Genomic DNA, 12486 nt, shown 5'->3' on the forward strand with positions numbered 1-12486 from the left:
ATGGTAAGAAAGAGCATGCATTCGAACCAAAGTGGTTGGGTCCATTCCCAATCGTTGACAGACGCAGTCCAGCCGTGTATTTGATTCAGCTACCAGGGAGGGGAAAACAGGGTAATCACAAAACTACCAAATGGTATCACATTAATCAGGTGAAAGCTGCGCAAGAATAAATGCTAGACTTGTATTTTCCAGGGAGCCAATGACACGACCGCATGCAATGAAGCACATGATCTATATGACCAGATTGGGAGCCATCCTAAAGGCCACAGAGAGGACTCATTATCATCTGGAATGGAATAGCTTCGGACTCTCTCCCATTAACGATGAATTGTTCAAAAAACACAGACAACAAGGCTTTAACATGTAACCTCATGGTGTACTGTAACAACTGCACGTGGCCAGGCCCCAAGGCCAGTGAGGCCCAGTCCATAATAGTTGAGGAACTTTCATTCAGCTTCTCCCATATTGAGGTCGAAGAAGGGGAGGGACTCAGGCTAACATGTGCATGTGCTAATGTGATGAGGGTGAGGTGGACAAGGATGGACTTTCATAGAAACGTAATAACGGACCACAAAGGGATAGGGCGAGTAGGAGTACCCTACTCTACCTCGAGCCCGTCAGACCTGAACTAGCCAGCTATCCGCCAAAGGCAGAATGGACTGATCATATGTTTTGGTACTCAAGCAATACGGAAACATGGATATGAATGAATCTGGATAGATGTCTGCTTTAAAAAAAAGCAGTCAAACCAATTATAGTAGATCAGGATGCCCCGCTCTGAAGCCAAATCCCAGAAACGGACTGGTAGTTACCTGTACTCATGAAGCATTGTATAATAATATACGGTTTGAAATAGTCCCTATCATATTTGATTTCAGTAATATTCGTTTGCCACCTGGGCTATATAACAAAACCTATGAAAGATTCTATAGCCAGCTAGTTTCCCAACTACTCAAAAATTTCGTAAGGCATAACGCAGGGATAGATGTTGACGAGGCTTGGCCCCCAGAAGATCAAAACCCCCATATATGACCCCCTGACAATAATAAACACTTCCATAGCCGAAAGAAACGAGGATTAGGGGAATGGATAGGGATAGGAGCTACTGCAGGAACAGCCACCTGGAACCGCATTGATATAGAGACCATGTGGGAACATGTCGAGGCCATGAGAAAACAGCTAAAAGGCATTTTGGGTAATATGACAAGGAATCAGGGAGATCAAATAGTTGAACAACAGGAAGGGTTGAAGTCATTAAAAGGAATGGTGGATGGAATGTTACAAGTCCAAGAAAAGGTGAATGAGATAATCACTGAAGGGTCCCAAACTAAAAAGGGCATGTCAACAGCCATCACATGTGCCATGTATGGAGGGTTCTCACTGAATCAGGTTCAGCGGGGCCTAACAGATATTGAGAATACTAGGGTCCCCAATTTTGTAATGGATAAGAACCTTGAAGAGTGTGATGGTGTTTAAACCAATGAGCCCTATGATTGGTGCAAGATCTGAAGGTATGGATCTGTGTATTACGCTAGATGGCCCTGCAGTACAGATAATGATACTGAAATAGGCATGGTACCCATATAAATGTCTGCCCAGACTTGGGGAGGACAAGTGGGAAGTATTAAATGTAGAATCCATAGAAATCTCAGAAGAAGGGGTGCACAAGGAATTTGAAGGTTACCCAGGATATATGATGAAAAAGGGAACCATTTGGAAAGTCCCCAACCTGAACTGTTGCACCAGATCACGAGGATCTTGGCTATGTACGTGCGACAGTACCACTCCAGGCATATCCATCTAGAGTAAACCCGCAGGCTATCAGTCTTCTGTTTGTACGGTGCAATTACAAAAATGGGACTATCACCAGGCCCAAAGTGTATACTTGAGAAGGGGAGAGTACTGTGTAACCACTGGAAACAGAAATGTCCAGTTCACCACTCGACGTTCTGTTTCGTGCCAACCGAGCTGACTAAGATAGGACCTGACATATTAGTACCAGTAGCTACCCATGTCACTACAATTCAAGTTAACATATCCATGCAACATGAGGCTCTTAAAGCAGTGGTACAGTTTGGACACCCCATTCCACCCTTGTCTCTGGAACTCAAGTCCATCTTAGAAAGAACACCCACTTCTCAAAAACATTTGGTCAAGATGCAACAGAACAACGATGCAACACAAAAGGGAGATCCGGAAGCTAGAGACACATAAGTGGTGGGAAATTATGTATAATGTAGGACAACATCCCTGGTTCCAAATGTTATCTACGCTTACGATTTTTGTTCAAGGAATGTTATTGATGGTACTGATTATATTAGTATGCTATTTGCGATGCTTGTTAGTGACATTGGGAAAATGTGCAAATAACTTAGAGCTTGCGACACTGCTTAAGGAATAGTAATTAATGAGGGTCAATCAGAATATTTCCCCCTCACGGTGGGGACTGTAAGAATATAATGAGTTTAAGAATTCATCAAATATGATATGATAAATTTGGAATAGGCTAATCCAGGAAGAGATGAATTCAGGTAGTAAGTGATTAAAAGTCTAGTGAAATGGAAGAATACTAACCTTTCTAACTTTTAGGACTCTCCCAAATAAGACATGCAGCTGAATGAACAGGAAAGCTTGTAAACCTTGGGAGGGGGTCATCAGCTAACTTATTAACTTTTGTCCAGCTTCTATGAATATTGGGGTTATCTCCACAGGATAGAGGAACTGATACATCATTAACTCACCATTTGTGAGACATCTGTTAAATAGTACATGCAGAGCTGCACATCTTTCAGGTAGAAATAAAGTACAAGAGACAGTTGGAGGAGGAACAGATAGTTAGACACATCCAGTGAATCGATGCTAGCCTTTGGCCTAACGCTGTGTAAGTATCGGGAAGATCACCATTGATGAGCCAGGCGTGCCGATTGTCCAATCGCGAGAGGTGGGTAATATGTACCTATTATTGTACTGTTAAAGCTATTGTTAGTTACTGCTAACGAATTGTATCCACTTCCCCCCCGCCCTGCAATCCTCATATCCCTTGATTCCCCTAGAGTCCAAAAATCTATCGATTTCAGCCTTGAATATACTCAACAACTCAGCATTCACAGCCCTCTGGGGTAGAATGAAAGATTCACAACCCTCTGAATGAAGAAATTCCTCCTCATCTCAGTCTTAAATGGCCGACCCCTTATCCTGTGACTATGCCCTCTAGTTCTAGACTCTCCAGCCAGGTGAAACAACCTCTCGGCCTCTACCCTGTCAAGCCCCCTCAGAATCTTAAATGTTTCAATGAGATCATCTCTCATTCTTCTAAACTCCAGAGAGTATAGGCCCAATCTACTCAACCACTCCTCATAGGACAATCCTCTCATCCCAGGAATCAATCTAATGAACCCTCGTTGCACCGCCTCCATGGAAAGGAAATCCTTCCTTTGATAAGAAGACCAAATCAGTACGCAGTACTCCAGGTGAGATCTCACTAAAGCCCTGTACAATTATAGTAAGATCTTCTTATTCTTGTACTCCAACCCTCTTGCAATAAAAGCCAACATACCATTTGCTTTCCTAATTGCTTGCTGTACTTGCATGCTAGCTTTTTGTGTTTCTTTACCAGGACACCCAAGTCTCTCTGGACACCAACATTTAATAGTTTCTCACCATTTAAAAAATATTCTGTTTTTCTATTCTTCCTACCAAAGTGAATAACCTCACATTTCCTCACATTATACTCCACCTGCCACCTTCTTGCCCACTCACTTAACCTGTCTATATCTCTTTGCAGACTCTTTTGGGGTGATTTAAAACCCTAAGAACGGGCGGGTGGGAGTTGAAAATAGTTGTTTCTTGGGTCGTGACCGCAACCCGGCTTTATTACTGGGTTTAACGTCGGCGGGTAAAAGTACAGGCTTCCCACTGGGAATGCAAAGTCTGAAAATTTTGCGGTTGCAACTCAAAAAAACAACTATTTTCAACTCCCACCTGCCCTCAACCCACCTGTTCTTGGGGTTTAAAATCACCCCCTTTGTGTCCTCCTCACAGCTTACTTTCCCACCTAGCTTTGCATCGTTGGCAAACAGGTCAGAGACTGGGTATTCTGCGGCAAGTGACTCGTCTCCTGACTCCCCAAAGTCTTTCCACCATTTACAAGGCACAAGTCAGGAGTGTGATGGAATACTCTCCACTTGCCTGGATGAGTGTAGCTCCAACAACACTCAAGAAGCTTGACACCATCCAGGACAAGGCAGCCCGCTTGATTGGCACCCCATCCACCACCCGAAACATTCCCTCCCTCCATCACCAGTGCACAGTGGCTGCAGTGTGTACCATTCACAGGATGCACTGCAGCAACTCGCCAAGGCTTCTTTGACAGCACCTCCCAAACCCATGACCTCTACCACCTAGAAGGACAATGGCAGCAGACCCATGGGAATAATACCACCTGCACGTTCCCCTCCAAGTCACACACCATCCGGACTTAGAAATATATTGCCGTTCCTTCATCGTCACTGGGTCAAAATCCTGGAACTCCCTACCTAATGGAACTGTGGGAGAACCTTCACCACACGGACTGCAGCGGTTCAAGAAGGTGGCTCACCACCACCTTCTCAAGGGCAATTAGGGATGGGCAATAAATGCCAGCCTTGCCAGCGACACCCACATTCCATGAATGAATTTAAAAAAAACTTGGATATATTACACGAGGACCCTTCATCCAAGTCATTAATAGATTGTAAATAGCTGAGGCACCAGCACTGATGCTTGCAGTACCCTACCAGTTACAGCCCATTCTAACTTTGTGCCCTTTGTATTAGGGCTTATCCTTCTCATAATGAAGTTTATGCGTAGGAAGCAGACTATTTCCAGTGAATGAGAGATCAAGAACGAGGGGTCATAGATGCATGATTAAATGTAAGAGATTTAGAACAGGGAGCAGGAAAAACTTCTTTGCACGGAGAGTTGTGAGGCTGTGGAATTCACTTCCAGGATTAATTGTTGAGGTACAATGCTCTGTGGTGACAAGTGGTCATCAGACCTTTATCTGAGACAGGCCTCAGCCCTGGCAAGGGGTTGGAATTCGAAAGTGAGGAAGTCAACATTCTCAGGTGGGTAAGGAACACAGCTCAGTAAATAACTATTTGAATGGTACTGGGGTGAAATATATTCACACAGTCTTCACTTTATTAATTAAATATATTTGTTGGGGTGACATTCTTAATTCTCTGGGGATTATCGTTTCAATGACAATTTTCGAGCGATTACACACGAGACCCGCCGAGTACCACTTGTTAGGAATGAGTGACCATCACTCAATTTGGTAACAACGAAAAACGAAAGTGAAAGTTTTCAGGACTTGCTGCAGTGAATGTGCGCACTCGTTACAGATCGGTTGGAAGGCGGAAAATCTTAGATCAGATTGTCGGAAAGTGAGAGGTGAGTCCCAAATATTCTTTAATTCTCAGTGAGATTGGGCCGCTTTTATTAATGGTGAAAGGTCCCAACCTAATACAAGGTGTTGATCGGGGAGCTGCTGGAGATCGTCCAGCGAAACGTTGAAAACTTTATAAAATGTCTGTAATCATCGAACAGTGTGTGTAACTGGGCCCTATCGGTATAAGGGAACGGTAGGGAGAGGTCATTTTACATATTAAACCGTTAAGGGCAAACAGAGCGATCAGAAAGAGACACGGAAGTAAAATGGAGGAACAAAATCTTGGGCCGGCCATTAAATTAAACTTTACCCACTGGGTGTTTACATTTAAAGTCAAATAGTTCAGCCCTGTAGATAGTTGCGGAATCTCCTCTCTTGAAATAAATCTTTAATCCAGGAGCTTCATGTTAATTAATCTACACTGAATGCAGTTTGCTACTTTGCTTAAATACAGTCTCTTTAAGGCGTGGTCGGAAACATTAATTTCAACATTTGAAGTGTAATTCGAGCAGATCTCCTCCTGTGGCACTGCACTCGATAGCTCAGCGGATATTAATAAAAAGCACAATACTACAGATGCTGGAAATCTGAAACAAAAGCGGAAAAAGTTGGGAAACACGCAACAGATCAATTAACATCTATAATAGAAGGGGATCTACTTTTTGGGGTGTGTAACCTTCATCAGAACTGAAAAAGGGATACAGACACTTCAGTGGTATCATATTATCGTTGTTTCTGCACAGGAGGAGGAAGCCATTCGGCCCATCCTGCCTGTGCCAACTCTTCTAAAGAGCTTTACAATTAGTCCCATTCCCCTGCTTTTCCCAGAGCCCTGTAAATCTTTTCCCTTCAAGTAATCATCCAATTCTCTTTTGAAAGTTATTATTGAATCTGCTTCCACTGCCCTTTCAGGCAGTGCAGATCTTTACAACTCGCTGCAATTAAAAAAAAGTTTCCTCATGTTGCCTCTGGCTCTTTTGCTGATCACCTTAACTCTGTATCCTCTGGTTACTGACCCTTCTGCCACTGGAAACAGTTTCTCCTTATTTACTCTACCAAAACTGTAAACGATTTTGAACAAATATAAAATATCCCCTTAACCTTCTCTGCTCTAAGGAGAACAACCCCAGCTTCTCCAGTCTCTCCATATAACTGACGTCCCTCATCCCTGGTACCATTCTGGTAAATTTCTTCTGCACCCTCTCTAAGGCCTTGACATCCTTCCTAAAGAGTGGTGCCCAGAATTGAACACAATACTCCAGCTGAGTCCTAACCAGTAATAAAGGTTTAACTTCCTTGCTTTTGTACTCTATACTTCTGTTAATAAAGCCCAGGGTCCCAAATGCTTTTTTAACTGCTTTCTCAAATTGTCCGGCCACCTTCAAAGATTTGTTTACGTGCACCCCCAGGTCTCTCTGTTCCTGACCCCCCCCCCCTTAAAATTGTACCATTTAGTTTACTGTAGGTTATTTTATTACCAAGAAGCCTTTGGAAACTATTTCAACCTATTGGTAGCCTTTTGTGAGGCTAATGGGGAGAGAGGAAATAAACAACAAGTAAAAATTAAGTGAATGAAAACCCAGTGTGGAGGCACAAAATGAAATCTGCAGGTCAATGACAGAGCAACTCAACCTTGTTTGATGGCTGATGAAGTGGAGGTGATGATCCAGTTGGTGTTTGTGAAAAGTGTGGCCCTGCATCCCATTCCGTATCACCCTCCCCGTGGGACAACTCTGATAATACCGTACTTTTTGTCTGTATTCAATTTTTGATTTGGATTTTTTATGGCTTCAATCAGCATGCAAGGGCTTAAAATCCCACAGGCATGCAGGGTCCTTTTCAACAGATAAACTATCGGCTCAGAGACCAGACGTGCTGGCTATGAGTTGCGAAGAAAAGCACAGTGAGTTTTCTAAAGTGTTCTCTTTCTACGAGGCTCTCTACCCTTAATATTGACTTTAACCACCAAGAAGGACAAGAGCAGCAGGCGCATGGGAACAACACCACCTGCACGTTCCCCTCCAAGTCACACACCATCCCGACTTGGAAATATATCACCGTTCCTTCATTGTCGCTGGGTCAAAATCCTGGAACTCCCTTCCTAACAGCACTGTGGGAGAACCGTCACCACACGGACTGCAGCGGTTCAAGAAGGCGGCTCACCTCCACCTTCTCGAGGGCAATTAGGGATGGGCAATAAATGCTGGCTTTGCCAGCGACGCCCACATCCCGTGAACGAATAAAAAAAAAAGATATTAACAATAGCTGCCATTTTCCCTCTGACAGTAGGTACTGGCAATGTGGGATGGGTGTGCTGGCATTTACAGCGATGGGAATGAGGGCCCTCATCAGAACACTATTGCAGGTGATCTGCATCCTTGGTGTCAAACTGCTTTTTTCCTTCCACCAGACTCCCAAGCCACTGGAGCCTTATCTGCTTTGCTGGTTTTTCATGTTTCTCTTTCTACCTATCCCCCTTTAGCTATTCACATACTCTCTGTATCTCCTACATTTCTTTTATTTCTCTTGTGCCTCATTTTGTCTTGTGTGAATATCACTTCTGCCATTTAATCATCTCCTGTTCTCCACCCAAGCACTTTACTGTTTCTTTTCCTGTGTGTGTGTTTTTTTTTTCCCTTCCCCCTTTCATTGTTCTGTTCCTTTTTTTAAAATGCTGTTTATCTGTAAAATCTTCCTGTCCCGAGGAGGGGGTCCTAGAACTGAAAAGTTGACTAACTTCTGTTTTCTCCAAAGATGCAGCCTGACCTGCTAAATATTTCCAGCTTTTTCTGTTTGTTTTCTGATTTCCAACATCTGCAGTATTTTTCTTTTTGTCTACAGTGTTAATTGTTTAATTGAATGTGATGGCTTTGGTCAATCACAAGCATCATTGCAGCTGTCACAGGCTGGGCTACCCATTCAGTATTGATAAGAGAAATACAGCATTTTGTGGCTCGCTGTTGATCTGATGTCATTATGAAAGATGCAGTCGTCTATTGACTTTTGTTTCATTATGACTTTAAAGATATTTGGATCATATTTCTGCAGCAAGCCTACCGAAATCATCCCACACTACCTGACAGATCAAAAAACCAGGCTTGGGTGATGGGTTTGATTGACAGCTGTGACCAAGACCTTTGAGCTGAGTACACGGTCATTGATTAGTTGTAGTCCTCTTTGATGGATAGCTTGGTGGCCAGGGGTGATATTGGGCCTCATGTGTTTACTCTACAGTTAGTTTCAGTTTTGAACCTCAGTGTTTAATGCTCAGTGTTTAAGTTTTATGTTCATCAGCAGAATGGCAGGGTCACTTTTGAGGCTGTGACATGTTCCACAGCACCAAGAAGTAAGTTCATGTTTTTAAGTCTATGTTTAGAGAGAAAGTGAGTGGTGTCTTTATTATTTTATGCATTGAGGAGAGCAAAAAAAATGATTCACTGTTTGCTGTTCATTCACTAGAAAGGAGATTCACGTGATGGCACATGATTCATTCCACCAGCCAATGTGCAGAGTAAGGGTTCCCTTTCATGAATGCAAAAAGCTATACTTTGGATTGTAGGGGATACAAAAGTCCATGTATGGGAGGGTGGGTGCTACGGAACCTGAGATAATATCCAGTTTAAAAACCCAAATATGTGACAGCAGTATTGCAGTATACCTGGAAGCAAATAGAGACAGACTTGAGGCTGTTGCTGACAATTACTGCCTCTGGCTGTGCAGGTCCTACATTGCTTGTTAACTGCAGGTGTCCTTGCATCTGGTTCTCTGCTCACCAGAACCTGGCAAGACAACTTTCCATAGTTCGAGACAGTGTGTGTGTTGTTGATATTCTCTCCCTGGCATGACTTCGTTCATTCAGGAATATTTAAAGCATGAAATACAGTGAACAGTGGGCTTGTGAAAAGTGATCCAGTGTTAAACGTAGGAACAGGAGTAGGACAATGAACTCCTTGAAACTGCCGCCATTCTATTAGATCACGGCTGCTCTGTACCTCAACTCCATTTACCCGCCTTTGCTCCATATCCCATGATACCCTTAGCCAACAGAAATCTATCGCTCTCAATCTTGAAACTTTAAATTGACCCAGCATCCACAAGCTTTTGGGGAGAGAGAATTCTAGATTTCCACTACCCTTTGTGTGAATAAATGCTTCCTGATTTCAGTTCTAAATGGCCGAGCTCTAATTTTAAGATTATGTCCTCTTGTTCTGGATTCTCCCACCAGAGAAAATAGTTTCTCTGTACCTACCCTATTGAATTCCTTTATCATTTTAATCACCTTGATTAGATCCCCCTTCAACCTTCCAAACTCAAGGGAATACAAACCAAGTTTATGCAACCTGTCCTCATAATTTAACCCTTTAAGCCCCGGTATCATTCTAGTGTATCGACAATCTACACCCCGCCCCCCCATGCCAATATATTTTGCCTGAGGCACAATGCCCAAAACTGAATGCAGTATTCCAGATGGGGTCTGACCAACACTGTACAACTGAAGCATCACTTCCTCCCTTTTGTATTACAACCCTCTAGAGATGAAAGCCAACATTTCATTAGCCTTTTTGATTGCTTTTTGTACTTGTATACCAGCTTTTAGTGATATGGACACCCAAACCCTTTCACTGTTCCACAGCTCCATGTCTCTCAACAGTAAGAAAATATTCAGATTTGTCTTTCTCGGTTCTAAAGTGGATGACCTTGCAGTCCCCCACATTTGAACTCCATCTCCCATAGATTTTCCCACTCAAACTTAATGTTTGCTAAGTGGCCTCTTCACCATGTGGCAGTTAATTTCTCAGAGTGTGACAATTGAATTAAAATAAATTAAAGAAAAGATAAAAATGATCCAGTCAGTGTTGAGTTAGCTGGCCTCAGCGCCGGGGAAAGGTGAGTCAGGCCTTCACATATGACATTAACACTATCCAATGGATTGTTATGGCCTCTTTTGAGATTTGGTACCCAAAAGGAATTGCTGCTCTGTTGAATGGAGATTTGTGTACGTGTGGGCATACTGATGAGTCAATTAATCTTAATCAATGATGTGGTGTGAATGTTATCTGGCACTTGTCTGTCCAAGCCTGGATTTTGACCAGGTTGTCTTGTAGCCTGCATAGGCTGTTTCGGAGCAGTTGTGAATGGAGCTGAACACTTAGAACCATCAGTAACCAGCCCCACTCCTGACAATATGATAGAGTGAAGGTCATTGATGAAATGGCTGCAGATGGTTATGCTAAGGATGCTGCCTTATGGAACTCTGGCAGAGATATCCTGGGGCTTTGATGACCAGCCCTCGGGAACTATTATCATCTTCCTGTGCATCAAGTATGACTCTATCCACTAGAGGGTTTGCCCATTGACTTGTTTGCTGATGCTTAGTTCGGGTTCCACCAGGACCACTTGGCTCTAGACCTCTTTGCATCCTTGATCCAGACATGGATACAAGAGCTGACTGCCAGAGGACAGGTGAGAGTAGCTGCCCTTGACATCAAGGTGGCATTTGCCCAAGTATGGCACCAAGGAGGCCTAGCAAAATTGATGTTGGTGGGTAAAATCAACGTTAAGGATTCTCCCTCAATTTACCAGATTTATTGAATACCATGGTGCGATTTTAACTCACAACCTTTGGGTTGCTAGTCCAGTACCATAATCACTATGCTACCATACCTTGATCACCAAAATTAATGGAGGGAAAATAATAGGCAGGGGGTATGGAATTTCCACACATGTGTTCTCAGCCTGCACCGCAGGACTCTTAGCCACAGAGACCAACAGAGATGGACACATAACGTGAGTGAAATAAAGAGATGGAGAGAAGTAGACAGACAAGGAGAATGACAGATCACGGGTAGTTTTTCTAATTGGTTATGCTGTTTTCATTTGGAAAATGGGCATTACTGATCGAAAGATAGGTCAGAAATCTCTCGTAATCACTCACATTCCTGGTGGGGGAATTGTTTGGCACCTGAAACAGGTGGGAGTTTAATTTTAATATTCAATTGAATTTGCAATGATGTAATTTGATGTGATTGTGCCTGAATTACTCCAAGTGATCGAGTCATTCATATAAAATGGCTTCCAGAGTTGCTAGGGTCAGAGGTATTTACTGAATACTTTGAACAATTTTCTGGCCATTTCTCTACTTGATTTTATTTGCTTTTTGCTGTTGTCACTTAGGAGTATTTGTGGCAAATATTGTAATATAACCTTCACCCTGCAACAGTTTGGTTTTCCCCAGGGGAATCACCCTATGTCTGAGCTCCTTAGAGGATGAGAAGGACTAATGGAGGGTTGCCAGGCAAGTCAGGCTTACCAGAGATGTTGTGCATTCACCCGTCAGTATGGCCACACCAGATTCCAGAGGCACAGTGCACAGACCTCCATTCATCAGAGGAGCAGTTCCTGTTGGGCACCAAATCTTAACGGAGGCCATGACAGCCCACTGGATAATATCATATGAGAAGGTCTGACTCGCCATAATGCAGGAGCACTCTTCAGATGCACACCAATCAAAGTATTTTATGAAAGGCTCCAGAGAGAGACATAATACAATACATAGAGGTTTAAAAAAAAATCATGTGACGCACAAATGTTCATAAGATATCACACAAACATAGTCCAGGAATTTCAGGCTCAGGGAGTTTTACATTTCACCAAAAACTTGCTTGGTATAAGTGTTGCACAGCCTGTTTAACAATGGTATGCGAGCACTGTACATGTAACACAAATAATGAGAACTGTCACTTCTCTTTCCCTCAGGTGATGGTTCTTCTGCTAAGATCTCATGAAGATGAAAGAGTTTCACCATATTGTGCTATTCCTGCTTCTGATTCTGGTCTCAGTATACGGTAAGGATCGTTATAACTTGTTTAATTATTTTTATATATAATACCAAGAGACCTCCCGTGATGTTCCAGTGAGGCAGAGGATTTGCGCTTTTATAACAGGAACAACATTTATGCAGTGTAGGGGAAAATGTCAGGGCCACTGATTTCCAGTGATTGAATAAGTCCAATTCCATTTTTATTAAATTATATTCTGGGATTTTTTATTGATGC

At 42.9% G+C, this 12486-nt stretch overlaps 1 protein-coding gene across 1 annotated transcript in view; it reads left to right on the forward strand.

Annotated features, from left to right (window-relative positions):
- Positions 1-4871: 4871 nt before the first annotated feature.
- LOC137305093 (butyrophilin subfamily 1 member A1-like) overlaps positions 4872-12486 on the forward strand; it is a 75314-nt gene continuing 67699 nt past the window's right edge. The window contains exons 1-2 of the mRNA XM_067973872.1: positions 4872-5433; positions 12188-12276. Coding sequence (XP_067829973.1) covers positions 12213-12276 — 64 coding nt within the window. The 5' untranslated portion in view covers positions 4872-5433; positions 12188-12212. The remainder of the gene's footprint in view (positions 5434-12187; positions 12277-12486) is intronic.

This window comes from Heptranchias perlo, chromosome 39 (assembly GCF_035084215.1).
Source record: "Heptranchias perlo isolate sHepPer1 chromosome 39, sHepPer1.hap1, whole genome shotgun sequence".
In the NCBI taxonomy this organism is placed as follows: domain Eukaryota; kingdom Metazoa; phylum Chordata; class Chondrichthyes; order Hexanchiformes; family Hexanchidae; genus Heptranchias; species Heptranchias perlo.